Source organism: Trachinotus anak, unplaced genomic scaffold, assembly GCF_046630095.1.
Source record: "Trachinotus anak isolate AG129_WGS33_773 ecotype Australia unplaced genomic scaffold, CSIRO_AGI_Tana_v1 ptg000007l, whole genome shotgun sequence".
NCBI lineage: Eukaryota > Metazoa > Chordata > Actinopteri > Carangiformes > Carangidae > Trachinotus > Trachinotus anak.
The window spans coordinates 5,978,170-5,995,626 of NW_027273858.1; the positions used below are offsets into that span (position 1 = coordinate 5,978,170).

A 17,457-nucleotide genomic window follows, 5' to 3' on the forward strand; every position below is an offset into this window, starting at 1 on the left:
CGACCTTCTGATAAGTGGACGACCCACTTTACCTCCTGGGCCACAGCTGCCCTTATGTGATAATGAATTGTCCTTTTCAAGCAAACACGTTGAACCTTACCTAGTTTAAGCTCCTTAATTCTGAGAATTTGTTACTTTTCATTGCCTTGTGTCGTGTTAAAGTGACTCTGAATCTTTGACATTTGGACCATCAGTTTGACAAAACAGACGTTACCTTGGACTCTTGGAAACTATAATAGTTACTTTTTCCTTTTTTTTGTCATTTCCTTGTGAAATAGTGGAAACTTTCACCTCACCAAGTTTCTAAAAATTAAAACAACCTGAAAGGGTTTGCTCACAACAACTGGAAACAAGGAGGTTGCAAGGAGATACTGATTTATTTAAAGAGCTCAAAAGTCAAAAACAGCGGGAGCCAATGCTCTACTCCGATGGTTAAATACTTTTCACTGCTTCAATAAAGCACCTTGGTCACATTGTGAGGCATCAACAGGTAAAAATCACAGATGTTCGCTGACATTGACAATGAAATGTACAACTTAACAACTGAAGTTCAAACTGACAAAACTTAACACCAGTGACAGAAACTTCCTGCTCTGAGGGTTTGGTCCACTGCTGCTACTAAAACAGGACGATGGAGTCCTGAGTCACTTTCCTTTTACGTGAGACTTGACATATTTAACTTCCGATGAATCAACTTCCAGTGTGTGCAGCAAAAGAAAAAAAAATTGCTGCTTATTTTCTATTAGCCATAAAGGTGTGTGACGTTACTTTATCAGTCCTTGGGGGGAAATCTGTCCTCTACATTTGACCCACACTATCTATTTTAGGAGCAATGGACAGTGTCCAGGAACCAAGTCCAGCTCTGAAGCCAATGTCTTGGTCAAGGACAATGGCAGAAATATTCACAATACCTGCTCTACGTGCGCCTAATTTGGTTTGGGAGGAAACCAGAGCACTCACAGGAAACCAACACAAACACGAGAAGAATATGTTAACTCGAACAAAGAAAAGTGTCAGCTATCGCAGGCGTTAGTCTGAATGCCATGTTTGACTTTGTGTGGAAAAACTTAACTTTCACTTCAGTTTCCTGCTAAAAAAATGAATAAATAGGAAGAGAAACTAACTGAGCAAACAGAAAGAGAGAGGGAGGAAGGAAGGGTTAGATGATGGAAAGAAGAAATCCACACCATGTGACAGAGATAAGCTGTGAAGAGGAAAAACAAAGGTGAGAAAATGAATGAATGAATGAAAATCAACGTGCGATATGCACAGCGATGTCAAAAGAAAAATGTGAGTGAGCGACTGAATGACCAACCTCTGCAGGCCCGTGCCTAACACACTCACACGAACGCACTACACTGCATGACATTCAAACTGAGGCCCTGCAGTTGCGTGGGCTTTCAGCTGGCAGGCCTAAAATAAAACATAACCCAAGTAAAATCAAAAGGTTCATCTGATCGTGGCTGTAGGTGGGGAAACATTTGCAACATGTAATGAGGGAGCGGGAGCCGTAGTTTCCCTTGCAAATACACAGGCCAAGGTCAGTGGCTGGAGGAACCTGGTTTGGGTGTGTTCGTGTGAGAGAGAGAGTGTGTGTGTAAATGTCATTCATTATGCACAACAAAGTACTCAAAACAGACTTCTGTGTTATTTGTGTGGCTAACCCACGTGCCATGTGTACATACATGGTGTACCTGGTCCTTCCCAGAATCAGCAGTCCCAAGTCTGGTGGGTGTGTTCTGGTATGCATGTGTTTGATTTGTTGTCACATAGCAATTCAGGTGCCACATGACAGGCACATAATTAACCTAACTCAAGTCATTAGTCAAGATCCAAAATATGTGTGTGACTATTACAAAATATTTAAATAATTCCTGCAATGTTTGTGTATTGTCTTGTTGCAATACTATGCTTTAGACTGAAACCATGGAGGTCGATTCACAGAGACAGTTTGATACTCAGCGCTTTGCTTAAACGCTCCTCTGATGTAATTCATGACTGTAGCAGTTTTAAAACAATGATCCCTTTCTAGCTTCTTCTTGTCCATGTTGTGCATTTTGGTCTTACATACACACAAAATGTTCCAGGTGGAAAATTGCCCGGCAACTGTCAACAATCCTCCGGCAGTTGGGTACAGTTGACAAAACATACAGTATTGCTTAAATGAGTAGTTAGACTCAGTGCTTCAGTGTCTTCATAGAGCCCAATTTAGAAAAGTGCTGTTTCAGCCTGGTTAAGGAGCGAGGGAGGCTTGTAATGACGGAGGTGTGTCTTTAAATCAAACATCTGTCCATCTGACGCAGGAGTACTGGACATGGAAAAAAAACAAGGAGATCATTGTGGACTTTGTGGATCCAGAAAGACCACATATCCCCCTCTGCACATAAATGGTGAGGAGGTGGAGAACATCAACAACATCAAATTCCTGGGAATCTAAATAACAAAAGATCTCATGGTCCCTGAACACCTCCCACATGGTGAAGAAAGTTCGACTGAGGCTTTTCCCCCTAAGAAAACTGAAACTGTTCAAACTTTCCTCTCAGCTCCTGGTAAACGTTTACAGAAGCACCACTGAGAGTGATCCTCTGCCACTGTGCCACAGTGTGGTAATGCCAGCTGCACTGCCGAGAACTGGATGGACCCGGCCTGGCTGGTGAAAATGGCACAGAGGATTGTTGGAACTGTCCTCCCAAAAATGGACACAGTGTATGCTAACCGTCTACACAAGAAGGCCTCTAACGTCAGTCAGGACCCACCCACCAAGGTCACAGTCTGTTTGTTCCCTTGTCATCAGGGAAGAGATGTAGAGCCATCAAAGCCGATCTAACAGACTGAACAACAGCTTCTTCTCCAGAGAACAGAAGTGCAGCCCCCATCACACTTCATTATATACAGATAGAAGACAATACTTCTGTGCCAATTGTTTTTTATGCTGTATTGATGAATTTATTCTGCAATACCTTGTGTACTGCACTGTTTGCACTGTCACTGTCATATATATAGTGTGTGCTACTTCATCATAATTATCTTGTTTTATTTATCTTTTTTTATCCTTATTTCTATTGCTGCTGGTCTCTGACAAACATAATTTCATTGTATGCCTACAATGACAAATAACGTGTTTTATGTATTAATATAGATCATTATGTAGAATGCATATAAACACACGTTTTATTTATCTCACCTGCCCCCTCCCAGGAAGAGCAGGCCCAGTGCCATGTGATGAGCCATGTGGAAGCCGTAGTTCATCTCACCGCCTGTTCGCTTGTGGAAAAAGCGACAGAGCTGCAGGACCTTCAGGTTCCCAGTGCCGGACATGACCATAGACATAGCCAGGAGGATCATTGACAGACCGGTCTGCAGATTGTAGTAACCTGTCTGCTACAGGAACCAGCCCACATGTTGACAGACAGAGGAAGAGAGAACAAAGGCAAAATTCAAAATCATTATCATCAAATTAATTTCTCAAAGATTACGTTAGTGAAGCAACACAGCACTTTTCGTCACCTTCCTCAACTCTTGTGAGGCCATTCTCACTACAGATCAAAGTGCAAATGTCAATATATAAAAACACTTACAACAGCAGCTGTACCAGCAAAGGACATGATCTTCATAAAGGTCCTGGCAAACTCATAGAGGCAGTCAAAGGCATCGGAGTTGGCAGAGCCAGCGAAGCGTAAGCCCAGTGCCATACAAGCCCCAGCTGTAATGTAGTCTTGGGCTTGGCTGAGAGAAACAACATGACATCAGCTTTCATTGTGGAGGGACAAACACAGAGGGTGGTGATATGAATTTACATTCCTCTGAGGGGCTACAATACTCAAGATTTAAAGTGGAAATTTAAATGCCAGTTTTTGTCTAAATACTCACGCCATGGTCTCCATGTTGATGTCCTCTGAAGGGTCAAAAGTCCCCCTCATGATCTGAAAACAAAATAAATGTAGAAAACAAAACACAGAGGTAACTGGCAAAATTTCAGCAGCAACGGTCTCATTGACACTTATCTTATATGCTGTACTGAAAACAGTCGTGAAGACATTTACTGGAGGGATCTTAAAAGTACAAGATGCTGTACACAAAAGACAACAGTTGCATTAAGAAATATCCAGAAACCTTGAATAAAATTATTTTACCAGTGTTTGTAATGATGACCTGAAATAACTAAGTTCTCTTTTGGATTATGGACCAATTTTAAATCCACTATATAACTCTGGAGCAGTGTTGTATACCTGATTACAATGACCACATTTTCTGAATGTGCTAAAGCTCTGGTTGCTTGTATTTATTGCCATAAACACACTAATCAAAGAAAGAAGTTGATACATTTGTAACAGCCATTACATTACTCCAATGATATCACATAATTCTCTAAGAGACTGTGTTGTTTACAAGAGACAAATATGCCTGGCATGTTGTTACTTTACCAACTATTTCCTGGCAATAAACCAATGAAACACAATCTTTACAGAAGTCTAACTGGAGCAGTGTGAGGTTCACTGCCTTGCTCCTCTGCGATAGGTGTCAGGGTCAAAAAAAGTTCTTTTTCCAAAACGTGTGTGTGTTTCTTTTATCATCTGTTGTGTGTCAGTTCCTAAGCAAACACTGCAGAGGTGTTTTCACACCACACTGTCTTCAGACAACCTCTCAAACAAACATTCTTCAGGGGATTTTCTGTTTATACAGTAGCTCTTGTCTTGTTTATCCAGGGTGGCCTTTTCTTCTTTGTGTGCAAGAGGAAACAGCTACTAGATAGTTAGTGTGTGTGTGACGACAAATGGGGCAGAGCTTTCACAAACTGAATATACTGTAGATGGAGTAACCACCACCAACAATCACAGATGAAGTATTAAAATCAGTGTACCTTCAGACACAAATCAGCTGCTGGAATTGACTTAAAAACCGAAGAGAAAGTTGAACCTGCCGCCTCCACAGAAATGAACCAAACCTCACAGCTGGGAATTCTTTCCAAGTCATTATTAACTTGTTGCCAGGTCTGCAGCGTCACAGCTCCAAATACGTCTGCTAAAATAATGCTGTGTATGTGTGTAATTTCTCACCTGGGGTATGTTACTCTTGACCCACTCGGTATTAGGGAGGATTTCATCCCACATGATAATACACCGAGCAAGAGTCTGTGAGGGCGGAGAGGCAAGAAGAAAAAGAAGAGAGAGAGGTGTACCACATTAAGAGGAAGGTGAGATAAATGATCCACCTCACACACACACACACTCACACACACACTCAGAGCTAGCGCCACACCAACCCTTAGGAGCAGAAACTCTGGCTTGATGAAATCCAGCAGGAACCAAGTGTCTGGAGGTTTCAACCAATCAGCAATCGACCTAGGGGACAGAACCGCGAAGAGAAAAGGAGGTGTTAATACCCTCTTTCAACACCCGCAAAACCAATAGACGGCCGGTATCAGATGAGCCTTGAAGGAGACGGGAACCTCTTGACCAATAGCAGAAAACTACGAGGTGGAGAAGTCTTGTTCTTCTGTAGCATAATGTGACAACTAGAGTCACTGAGGGATGAGATGTTTCATCAGGCAGGTAATGATGCTCTGCTCGATGATCTAGAAAGCACCACATTATTTATAGATATTTATAAAACTATGAGGGCTAACGTAGTGATGGTGGGCAATTCTGTGGCGGTTGGAAAGTTTCTCATTCATAAATGTTGCGTCTTATATTTGCATAACGAATAATCTAACATCATTCTGTCTGAAAATAAAATGCCTCACCGGTACGTTTTATATATATATATATATATATATAATATTATGAGGTTTGATTCATTAGGATTTAAACATTTTTATTTTCTCCTGTAGATTTGTTAAAAAAAAAATCCAACTGTTTTGATGTAAACTATGAAAGGGGAAACATCATCTTCATGGCCACTATGGCCTGTTACTTTAATAGACTGTCTAAACCTTTTACTGGTGTTGGTGGGAACATAAACCAGTACATGTGGACATTATGACATATATTACAACAGAAAGAGAAAAGAGACACAAATTAATAAATACACAAGAAGATAATTACTGAACAAAAGACTTCTAGTTGCTGCTCTTATTTAGTAATACACTTGATATTTTACATCTATAAAAATGAGTTCCTTGTTTCTATGCTCTAAAAGATTGAAGGATTGATGAGCTGTTTGTCTTTTCTCACCTGTTGTTGGTCTTGAGGTAAATCATAGCTAGGGCCAGCGTGGCCCCTGGACACGTCACATCCACGTTGATTGTGTCACCTTCCTGGAACGACCATTGATAAGGTTTGAGGAAAACTCAGCTGTTGGTTAAATGAAATGCTACAATGACAGTGTTATAAATCGCGTAGTAGAGTTTGGAAGATTCATGAAGATAATCTAAAGTGTTAAACTGTGAAATGCCAATTCAGTTATAGAGTGGTACAGTTTTCGCCATAATACAATCATACTTGAGAAAGATAAGAGAAAAACAAAAGGATTTGTCCATCTACCTTTATTTGGTAGCTGGGAGACTTGTGTCTCTCCCGGTTGGCCCCGGCCTGAGCTCTGCGGTGGCCCCCCACCATGTACTGATATAACTGCTCAGGAACATTCAGGTCTGTCATCCCAATCAGGTTACTGCCATGCTGCGAGGACAGAGAGGAGAAACAGAGGGGAAAGGGAAATTCAAAGTGGAGGAGGAATGAGGGTGAATGGGAAGAGAGAAAATGTTGAGACAAAAGTGGGAAGAGGAAGGAGAAGAAACAGAAATAGATAGATAGACCTTTACTGTCATTGTAGGTCATACAACGAAACTTTGTTGGAGCAACCCAGTTAGCAGCAAGGTGAGTTGATTAACAACACATTGACATGCAGTTTCCCTCCATCTGATTTTTTCACCATTTAGTCTTTACATTCAAGAAAAATCTAACTTAAAGACTTCAGTTAGTATTAAAAAACAACTACTGGTCATTCTAGTAGCAGGATATGATAGACTGGTCCTCTTCTTATTGAGGACACCTGGCTAAATGCAAAAATTAAGCCTAAAACAGGACAACTACAATGACATTTAATGGCAGAAATGGTTCCTGTTCTTAAATATCAATGTCAAACATCAGGTTTTATGAGAAAGCAATGGGTTAAACAATAAACAAATATACTGTAAGAAATCCAGAGGAAAATAGCACTGCCACGGTATCTAATCATAACGCAAAAAACAAAATATTTAAAGTTCAAGTTTCATGTAACGTCCTGTGACCAACAATTCATCTGAAAACAGTCTGATTCATTCTGATATGAGCCCCACCCACCTGCAACTTCCAGCAGGTTAAAATAACACAATCATTTCCCTGCAAACATTTGTTTGACCAGCAGCGTGTTTTTATATGTGGTGACTTACCCCCAGACAGACCATGCCCAGGGCTAATCCAGCAGCTAGTGAATAGGACTCTCTGTCTGTACAGTACTCCATCTCCGGACCAGGGGGTCGACCTAAGAGACACACAAACGCTATTTTACCAGCTATTCATAATGAGAAACACACTCGAAGCAAGATCAGAGCGTCATGGTACAGAGGCTCAACCACTTCTAGCTGAATGCAAATAAAGTCAGTGCTTTTAATATTGATCAATAGAGCTTGAGTATAACTTTAGACCACAGGGTTTCAAAGTCTGGGCCAATGTCAGGATCCGGACTAATGGCAAATCAATCTGGACCAGACCAACAGTCACTTAGTACGTTTTGTAAGGATATATACTTCCCTGTGTTAGAGTGTTAATTTGACTGTAACTTTATATATGTTTAAGTCTGCAATGAACAATTATTTTCATTTTTGATTAATGTGACCATTATTTTCTTGATAAATTGATTGGTTGGTCTATAAATCAACAAAAAAGTGAAAAATGCTTATCGTTAAATCCTCATTCCCATGGAACCAAGAGATGTGATTAGAAGTTTGCGTATTACTGTTACATCTGTAGTTAATCCAGGTCTTGTTTGAAAATGCATCATGCATCTGTCCTTCATGCACACACACACAAACACACACAGACACAGACACACACACAAACACCCACCTATCTCAGACAGCAAGACCTCAGCATTGTGTCTGTGTCCTGTTCCCTGGTACACCAGCCCAATGCCAATTACAGCAGCAACCTGCAGATCAGACAGAGAATCAAATGCTGATTGTTTCTTTTTTTTTTTTGCTGTAAATATTTGTACATTCTTATTTGTGACAGTTTGCACATCGTAATAAACACAATCCACACACAGACATAGTAATAGCTGCATAATTACTCATAAACATTCCCTTACTGCAATGTCTAATTACACTGATCCTTTCTACTGTAGATATGTATTATTATCACTATCATTATTACTATTATCTTTTATCTTTTTATCCGTTTACCTTTAAGTCCTTTAATTTCCCTCTGCAAACTATTCCAAATAGCTGAGGCACAAAAAATGAAATTTTTCTTTCCCATCTGTCTGTCCAATAGAGACAGACAGCAGTGTGTGTGTGCTGTGTGATTTAAGATTATTTGAGATAAGTATGTACATTCACTATTACCTGAACATTGTGTGGTACGTCCAGCTCAGTAGAGGTGGGTGGGAGCAGGGCAGGGATGTGTATACTAAGCAGGCGGGTGATTGACATGTCCATGGTTCCCAGTTTGGCTGAAGACACGCCTAGTAGGAGTCCAATACTGGTCATCTCATGGCCCTGACAGAGTGAAGGAGACAGAAAATGGTCATTGGATTTGAGGTGACAGAGACAGCCGAACAGTTATAAATATGAATAATAATAACAACAACTTCCTGTCACAATATTAAGACACGATACAGTGAGTGGACATTTTGACACCTGAGATCAGAGGGATTTTTCTCTTCAGAACAGTGTTTTCCTCAGTTTAAATAAAATGTAGACATCACTTTTTATCAGACCATGCAGCGCGATGTGTCCCTGTGGACCAGATACCTGCTGCAGCAGAACTAATGACTTCCAGTGTAATCAGCTCTAACAGTGACTCTAGTGTCTGAGGAATCCAATCAGCTTCCACACCAGCTCACCATCACTGACAGCTTTCATTAGACCCCTGTGGATCACCTGTGTGTGCGTGTGTGTGTGCGATTAGTAACCACAAAGGCAGACCATGCTCTGCTTACATGTTACAACACAGATACTCTGAAATAGGTCATCAATTTGACATTTTGAGTGTAAACACCATAGTTTTCAATCAACGTAAACCTGACAATTCATTACAAAATGCTGAAAAATAACAAGGAAAATATCTAACAACAACAAAATTTCAAATTTAATTAAATTACATCCCACTGTGACCATGGGACTAGTTTCATTTCTCTAGTGGCTTCACTGACAATAGATTTTAAAGATACAGATTAAATTTAACCATTTTTTTTCAGTTGGGAAAAAAAAAAAAAAAAAAATCACATTTCCTTTAAACGAACAGCAACACTCGGATGATTCAAACAAGTGCAGAGATTTTAAAGCCACAAATAACAAAAAAAAATAATTTACTGGCTCAGTTTGTCTTAATAAAAGGCTGCAGCAACAAAACGAACACACTGGGATGCTTAAAAGATGAGGGACAAACACACACACATGTATGCACACACACATCCTCTGTAAAACCACAACGATACAGAATTCTGATGAACTGATCCAAAGTATGTCAGAGTAATTTCTCTTTTACAGCGAGAATAGAAACCAACAGAAAACCACCAGCTACAAACAGGCTTCACTGTCAACCACGTTCGTCACGTTCATTCAGACTGGAGACTGTCAGTTACACACAACTGTCTATCATGTTTTACTGTGCAACTCCACATTGTTTTCTACAGTTTTATTTGGACTATAAATCAGTGTGTGTTACACTGAACTTTCAATATCTCTGTCCAAACAGTAGTTTCTGAGTATTAATTGTAATGGTTGTATGAGTGCACTGTGTTGTTATTTTACATACAGGTAATAGCACTACATTTTCACTTGAATATAATTATGACTAAAACCTAAATGCATGTTATCGGTGGAATTTATAATGTGCAAGATGAGATGGTTTAGTTAAGGGCTTTAATGTATCACTCAACACACACATTAAGGTCCTAACTTCAGCACTGTGCAAACACATTTTAACCAAATTCAGCATCAAATGCATAAAATAAGCTTGATTGTCATCAGAAAATAAAATCAACCTGGAACTTACAAAAAACTATGAGCTCAGCAGTGACATTTCAATTCAGCCACTTTATACAGTGGATTTCCACCAAATTACAGGTACTTCAAAATCTGTATGAGAACATTCTCACATCTCATTTATAGCGAAATGACTGATATAGAAAGCTTGCTCGTCTTCTTGAACTACTGCTCGCATCTTGAATCAAAATGGGAAATGAAAATGAATCAATCTCGAACCCAATGTGGACACTCTGTGTGGATTTGGTGCAAGGGTTCCTCTTATCTTTAACCACATCTTTACACTGACTTTTTAATTGAGCAAAAAAAGGTTTGGCTTGCAGCATCCTGTTGTTTTTCTCACCTGAAAGTGGGAAGGACTCGTCTCGTTTCAAAGTTCTCAGAGGGCAGAGTTTCGTTTTGACTGGCTGCCTGGCTGTGATGCGAGTTTACATCTCTCATTTACAGTCATCTAGAGAAGAATGTGTGTGTAGGGGTGTGTGTGCTTGAGTGTGTGTGCATGTCAATGAGAATAGAATAGGTACCTTTGCGTAAACTGTATTTAAGTATTCATTTTTGTTTTACCTAGTGTGTGTGTGTGTGTGTGTGTGCGTGTTTATACCGCAGAAAGAAACTGTAATTTAGAGTGCGGTCTACAGTAAACTGAGCATTAAGGTAGACAGACATTAAGCCCTATAATGTATCTGCCGCCTGTGTATGATGGAGGGGTTATAAATAACGTGTGCATTTGCTTTGTTTGTTCTGTGAAACTCAAGGTGTGAAACACTTTTGTGTGCATGTGTGTACCTTGGTGAGGTAGTCATGTATGTTTAGCGTGGCCAGCTTGGTGAGGTGTCCATTGAGACCCAAGGCCATAAGGAAGCCTGCATACTCATTAGCTAGCTCAGGGCTCTTTGGCTTGTTGTAGGCAATCCAGGCTGAGTCCACCTTAACAAACAAAAATAAAGTTTATTTGAACAAGAATAAGGAAGGTGAGTTTACAGCAGGAGGGTGAGAAAGTTTACAATGCAAGCTTGAACAACTGCAACTCTAAGTTTCTAAGAGTATTTCCAAAGTGAAGAAGTTTTAAGGGATCATGAATGCCCTGAATATATTTCACGTATAAAGAAATATATAAATATGTATATATTTATTTCTTCTTGTAAACAAGTGGAAATTTTGGCCTGATGGAGACATTAGAGGAAACGTCACAGTTTCACCAAAAACATTAGGTTTTAGAACTATTACTATACACATAAAATTTTATTTAAAATAATCCAGACTGTAGAAACAAGCAAGTAACCAGCTGCAGGTATGTACAACTGAACACAAGGCCTGATCAGGAGGTCACGCAGCTCTGCTTTCAGACTGACCTGTGAAGCTGGGGCTATTTTGAGTCCAGCAGCTACTCCGTTATGGAAGCTGGGCCAGCTAGTCATATTAGGAGGAACATCAATATTCCCGCTGTTCAGATCAACCATAGTGTTCCTAGGTGGAGCGCGGCCTGGAGAAGAACAAGAAAGATAATCAGAATCAGTTTTATTGCCAAGTATGTTTCCACATACAAGGAATTTGTTTTGGTGATTGGTGCAATTGGAGGTTCTTGTAAACAACAGGTTTACACAGTTTTAGTTTCTGCCTGTATGTGGGAATCAGGTGGACCATGACATGGTCAGAGTGGCCCAGTGCAGCCCGGGGGACGGCGTGATAAGCACCACTGATTGTGGTGTAACAGTGGTCCAGAGTGTTCCCCTCTCTGGTCAGGCAATTAACAAACTGTCTGTATTTGGGCAGTTCGTGGTTGAGGTTACCTTTGTTAAAGTCACCAAGGACAATAACTAAGGAGTCCGGGTTGGTCCGCTCCACACACAGTATCTGCTATGGCCTGTGGTGGGATGTAAACACCGACCAGGATGAATGAAGTGAACTCACGGGGGGAGTAGAAGGGCCTGCAGTTTATGATGAAAGTTTCCAGGTCAGGAGAACAGTGCTGCAGGATCACTGTCACGTCTTTGCACTAGCCACTGTTAGCATAAAAACAGAAAAACGTTTTGCCGGACAGCTCTGTGTCGCGATCCGCTCTGAAGAGTTGGAAGCCGGCCAGCTCCAGCGCAGAGTCCGGAATCGATCCACACAGCCACGTCTCCGTGAAGCACAGAACGGAAGATGAAGAAAAGTCTCTGTTCCTCTGCACCAGTAGCTGAAGTTCATCCAGCTTGTTGGGCAGTGAACGCACCTTGGAGAGAAAGATACCTGGGAGCGGTGTGCGAAGTCCGCGCCGGCGGAGACGCGCAAGCGCACCGGCACGTTTTCCTCTCCTCCGGCGTTTCACTGCGAGAGCAACGGTCAGTGCACCTCTGACCAAAATGTCCAATAATTCCACAGGTGAGTCGAGTAAGGTGGAAAAAATCCTCTGGAATTGTTTCTCTGATGTTAATGAGCTCTTCTCTGGTGAAAGAGCTCCGGAAACCAAGGCAGAAAACTGAATTTACAAAGAAAATAAGGCAAAAAAGTGCGCACCAAAACACCGAGGCAGCCATCCACGGCGCCATGGCAACTGGAACCCAAATAAACAGTATAACCTAGAAATGACAAAGTACAGAAACTCTGAACATAATGAATTTTTTTTTTTTCTGTTAAAAGAAACCGCAGTTCTCAGAATATAAACATTAACAATGGTTGGCTGGATGTTGAGATATTCAACAAAGCATCCTTAAATAACTTGATGATTTTGTATATTTCTACATATGCAGGTATCAGACTCATTACTTCATGGGTCTGACCCTGTCTATCATTCATCCATGAGATTTATTTTCAGTGTTGGAACAGGAAATCTTTTTAATTAACACAAGTTATTTGGATGGACTTTCTCCTGTTTCAAAAAGCCACCAGACCAGATCATGCAGATGGATAATCTCCAGTGTCTGCTCAGATCTCAGCACAACTGCATTTTCTTATGATGAACTCCAGCTGGAAAATTTTACAGGATAAACTTTGTCTGGAAGCGCTGCCTTCACATCAGACATTATAACATCATGTTAAAAAAATGTTTCATGAGGAATGCCATTGTTTTAAATAGTCAGGTTTCATCTCTCTGATGTATCACAGGTCTTGTTTGATTGTTTTGTAAATATATGACACTTGCAATTTGTAATGCAATTGTACGTTGCCATTTTGGACAGGTCTCTATTGTAAAAGAGGTCATGTATCTCAAGTGACAGATTTAAATCTTCACCCTAGACTGTGCTGCATGAACTACAAAAGTACCCTGGGAATTTATCCAGTTTTCCCAGTCTCCCTGTCTGGAGCAACAGTTTTTAAAATTCATCAATATCCCATATATTTAATGAAGTCTGCCGATGCATAAACACAGGTGAGAATGTTCACATTTCAACATTATCACATTACCTGTCAGGTTGAGTTTGGGGACAGGTAAAGGTTCAGTCGGTACAGGGTGATAGGAGAAGAGAGTGAAGAGGCCTCGGCCAACTGGGAGAGCCATGGTCCTTTGACACAACTGCAGGAGTCTGATGAAGATACAAACACGTGGACAAAAAGAGAGCAGGGGATTAAAACTGAGGAAACATTACAGACTCTGAGTCAAAAAATGTGTAATTTATATAAATCCTTGAGAAGCAGAGAAAAGGGGAGGCCAGGGCATGAGACAAACAAAAAGAAACTAAAAATTTAAAAAACATTTTGAAACTTATTTGAAACAGTACAAAAAAAAAACAAAAAAAAAAAACCTCAAATGAATGAGAAGAATGACAGCAGTGGATAGAGAAACATATTCTGTATATGTGCCATGAAACCAGACTGTTGCTGCCTGTGTGCTTCTATGTTCTGAGACCAGAAGCAGTCAGGACACACACACATTATACTCACTTGTTCTCTTTCTCCTCTATGTACTCGTGGTCAGAAACCTCTGGTAGCTGAACAACACTGACTCGGACAGGTCTGGAACTCTGCAGGAGCCTCCTGACTTCCTGGACTCTCAGATCCTGACTCCAGATCAGCCCTGTGACCTGGAGAGGAGAGACAGGGTGTGAATACTGCACATTCTCGCTGAAAGAGCCTTAAAAACAATCAGACTGTATTTATGGCAGACAACATCCCGGTATTAACAGCCAGACTTCTCTACATCAGTGATTCCTAACCAGGAGTACTTGTAACCCAGGGAGTACTTCTGCAGTTGCCATGGTGTAGCTAATATGATAATATGAAAAAAAAAAAAAAAAAGAAATAAACACCCGAACCAGCAGGTGCAGTCTTAACAGTTAGCTAAGCTCAGTAATGGTAGGAATGGATACCTGAAGGTTTAGATTGTTAGCTAAAAGTAATGGATGCATGGTAGACATATACTCACAAGTAAATGTATAAGTAAAGTATTTGTCATGAAATATCTATAATAGTTAAAATGTCTGTTTTTGCTTTATATAATAAATAGTTTTAGTCAACATCCAGTTTAAAATCAATTCAAATTAACATATCTGGAACATGTGGTGTCAATGGACAGGTACTTGGCTTCTGATAAGACCTTAAGAGGGAACCACTTCTCTAGATAACTAACAATGGTTTGAGAATATTATCCTTTGAGTGGAGACAGACCAATAATGCAAAAGATGTTCTTTACTGAGACTGTTACCTCTTGAATTATGTCTGACATCCCGTCTTCCTCCTCATCTGCTTCTGTGGTTGCAGGAGGCTCCAAGGACAGACCTGAACCTACAGACTGGAGACAAACACATATTGATACACATATTAACATACAGACACAATTACAATGGCCAACAACAACAAGCTGAATGTCCATTAAATTAAAGAGAGAAAACAGCAGGACACATCTGTGATGAATTTGGTACTTTCTTGCGGGGATTGGGCCAAGCTGCAAGCACTCACAAATATTGCAGGGATTTGTGCAATTTGCATACATTGTTTGCGCAAGTTTTGGGATTGCAAACACCAGGGAGGGAAAAGGTTTGGACTGAAATCCTTCACCAGGGCTGAGAGCTACAAGGTCAGCTGCAATAAAATACCATGGTACTTTGTCCATAATAACAAGTTTTATAGTTTTATAGACAACTGACACAAAACAGTGTGTCTCATAATCTAAGAAAAGAGCAGCTCTGGTTTTTAACTTCACACTCACAGCTTTGCTCTTGGCCAGGGTCATCTTGTGGGCTTGTTTGGTCAGATCCTGTCGCCCAATCAGCATACAGACCTCCTCAGACCAATCAGAACATGGCTGCTCCCGACAGCGGTAGATGGCCTCTCTGATTGGCAAAGCCACACCAAATGGGACTGACTCCAGGTCCTTCAGGGTGAAACCTAAACCAAGGAAATGAAGTAAGAGTATTTACACAAGAAGCTGTGGCCTAATTTAGAGGCTGCCTCATCTGAACTCACAAACAAACAATTACAGGTAACAGAGTTTCTCCTTTCAAAAAGAAACGCAGCCATTTTTCACCATGTGTTTTTTTTCCCAGGCACAAGCAAAAACTTCAACTTTACTAACACTCCACACACAAGTTGACAGAGCCTGTTCCCAGACTGTCATTTCACTGGACAGATGTGAATGTGCAAATGTGCATTAATGCAAACCAGTGTGGCGCTGATAAAGAGGATATGCTTCAGCACATCTCACCCTGTATGGAAGGTGAGAAAAGACCAGCTTGACTTACCTTCTGAGGTGAGCCAGACCACCAGCTGCTCAGCCAGACTCTCACTGGAAAACTTGACCTTCACACTGCTCTGTCTAAAATAAACACATATGAACATCACTACGATAAATAATTACTGATCTAAAGTAATGACAGGCAAAAAAAAGGAACAAATATGGAATATAATAATTAGAAAAAAAAAACATAGAACTTTAAAGCCTTTTTAAAAATACCTGCTCAATTCTATTTCAAATGTATAACTTAAATTGCTCAAGCGTACTGCCTCATAAAGTTTGCATGCATAAGAAAAAAGGCTGTGATTTACAGCCATTTTACTGTGATTTTCAAAATCTTTTCATTGTGATTATCTACGGAATTACCTTCTGTAGTGCGGTTCAATGTCACAGGACTTCTGGCCTGAGAGAGATGAAGATGAGAGAGAGAAGAACAGGTGTGAGGGGCCAATCGCAGAGGAAAGAGGTCAACGGGTTTATTTATATGACCTCTTATTTGTGATATATCAAAACATGCTCATCACATTGAACTATCAACTGTATTCCAGCATTTTCAAATCTGCCCACTGATTGGTTGTTAAAATTTGTCACTAAAATGAATGGGATTAAATGAAGGTGACATTTTGTTCCTGATGAGTGGAGGACTGTATTTATGTGGGATGACATCCGTTGTTGTTCGGTTTTGTTTTGTCACTGAAAAATGCCAGCATAGTGCTGGAAAAAAAAACTCACTCTGGATGCTCTAAGACCACCCACAAAAATCAAAACCAAAATCCAATTCTGTGTCAGTGGGAAAAAGGCAGATCAAAGACCTGCAGCGACTGCTGTCACCTCAGAGTTTTTTTCGTGGAGCACAAACAACTAGCAGAAATCAGGTGACACACAAACCTGCGTCACATGTCTTTCTTTCTGTGTTACTGGGCCCTGGAGCAGGGAAATATGGGACTAGCAGGCAATAAGGGCTGGTTGTCAATAAATGTTTACACACACACACTAACACAGTCAAAGGGTTTAGTCAGACAGACAGACACACACACACACACACACACACACACACACACACACCCACCCCCACACACACACAGTCCCAGGATACAATCAAGGACAGGTAAACTGATCTTTGGGGCTGGTCACAAAACACAAACGCATAAACAGACCTGCAGAGAGCTTGACCAGGTACTTTGACACATCTGTCGAAGTTGCATTTTCATCTCCAGCGATGTACAGAGCATAACTCTGAGAAAGAGGAGGAAGACAGAAACAAAGACAAAGAGCAAAGATAAGAAGAGCATAAAGCAGGTGTCATCTGTGCAAATTCAAAAACCTTGACTTCAGAACATGAATATGTTTTTTGGAACAGCATTAACATTTCAAGTGAATGATTTTAACATTTCTTAAAGAAATATGGCAAAAAATTGATTTTAAAATTATAGGTTGCCACAGTTGCAGCTCTTGTGTGAACTGACCTAATGCGATCATACTCTTGTATGTATGATCAGATGCAGGTGCACTAATTGCACAGGGTCTCTTGTTTGTTTTTTTGAGTCTATACTTTGGAGATAATTAAATCAAGACACGTCAGGACAATGAAAAAGTTAAACACATTAACTGCACATAT

General features: G+C 40.4%; 1 protein-coding gene across 2 annotated transcripts in view; it reads right to left on the reverse strand.

Annotated features, from left to right (window-relative positions):
• anapc1 (anaphase promoting complex subunit 1) overlaps positions 1–17,457 on the reverse strand; it is a 53,730-nt gene that overhangs the window by 16,516 nt on the left and 19,757 nt on the right. The window contains exons 25-43 of one of the 2 annotated variants that reach the window (XM_071480069.1): positions 16,997–17,075; positions 16,206–16,242; positions 15,847–15,920; positions 15,315–15,493; positions 14,811–14,897; positions 14,051–14,190; positions 13,574–13,692; positions 11,539–11,669; positions 10,973–11,113; positions 8,543–8,695; positions 8,046–8,127; positions 7,370–7,461; positions 6,483–6,617; positions 6,174–6,256; positions 5,264–5,342; positions 5,058–5,132; positions 3,871–3,923; positions 3,579–3,726; positions 3,185–3,378 (exon numbers count right to left, since the gene is read on the reverse strand). In XM_071480069.1, the coding sequence (XP_071336170.1) occupies positions 3,185–3,378; positions 3,579–3,726; positions 3,871–3,923; positions 5,058–5,132; positions 5,264–5,342; positions 6,174–6,256; positions 6,483–6,617; positions 7,370–7,461; positions 8,046–8,127; positions 8,543–8,695; positions 10,973–11,113; positions 11,539–11,669; positions 13,574–13,692; positions 14,051–14,190; positions 14,811–14,897; positions 15,315–15,493; positions 15,847–15,920; positions 16,206–16,242; positions 16,997–17,075 (2,081 nt within the window). Of the gene's footprint in view, positions 1–3,184; positions 3,382–3,578; positions 3,727–3,870; positions 3,924–5,057; positions 5,133–5,263; positions 5,343–6,173; positions 6,257–6,482; positions 6,618–7,369; positions 7,462–8,045; positions 8,128–8,542; positions 8,696–10,972; positions 11,114–11,538; positions 11,670–13,573; positions 13,693–14,050; positions 14,191–14,810; positions 14,898–15,314; positions 15,494–15,846; positions 15,921–16,205; positions 16,243–16,996; positions 17,076–17,457 lie in introns of both variants that reach the window. The other variant, XM_071480067.1, reaches the window with a different exon arrangement.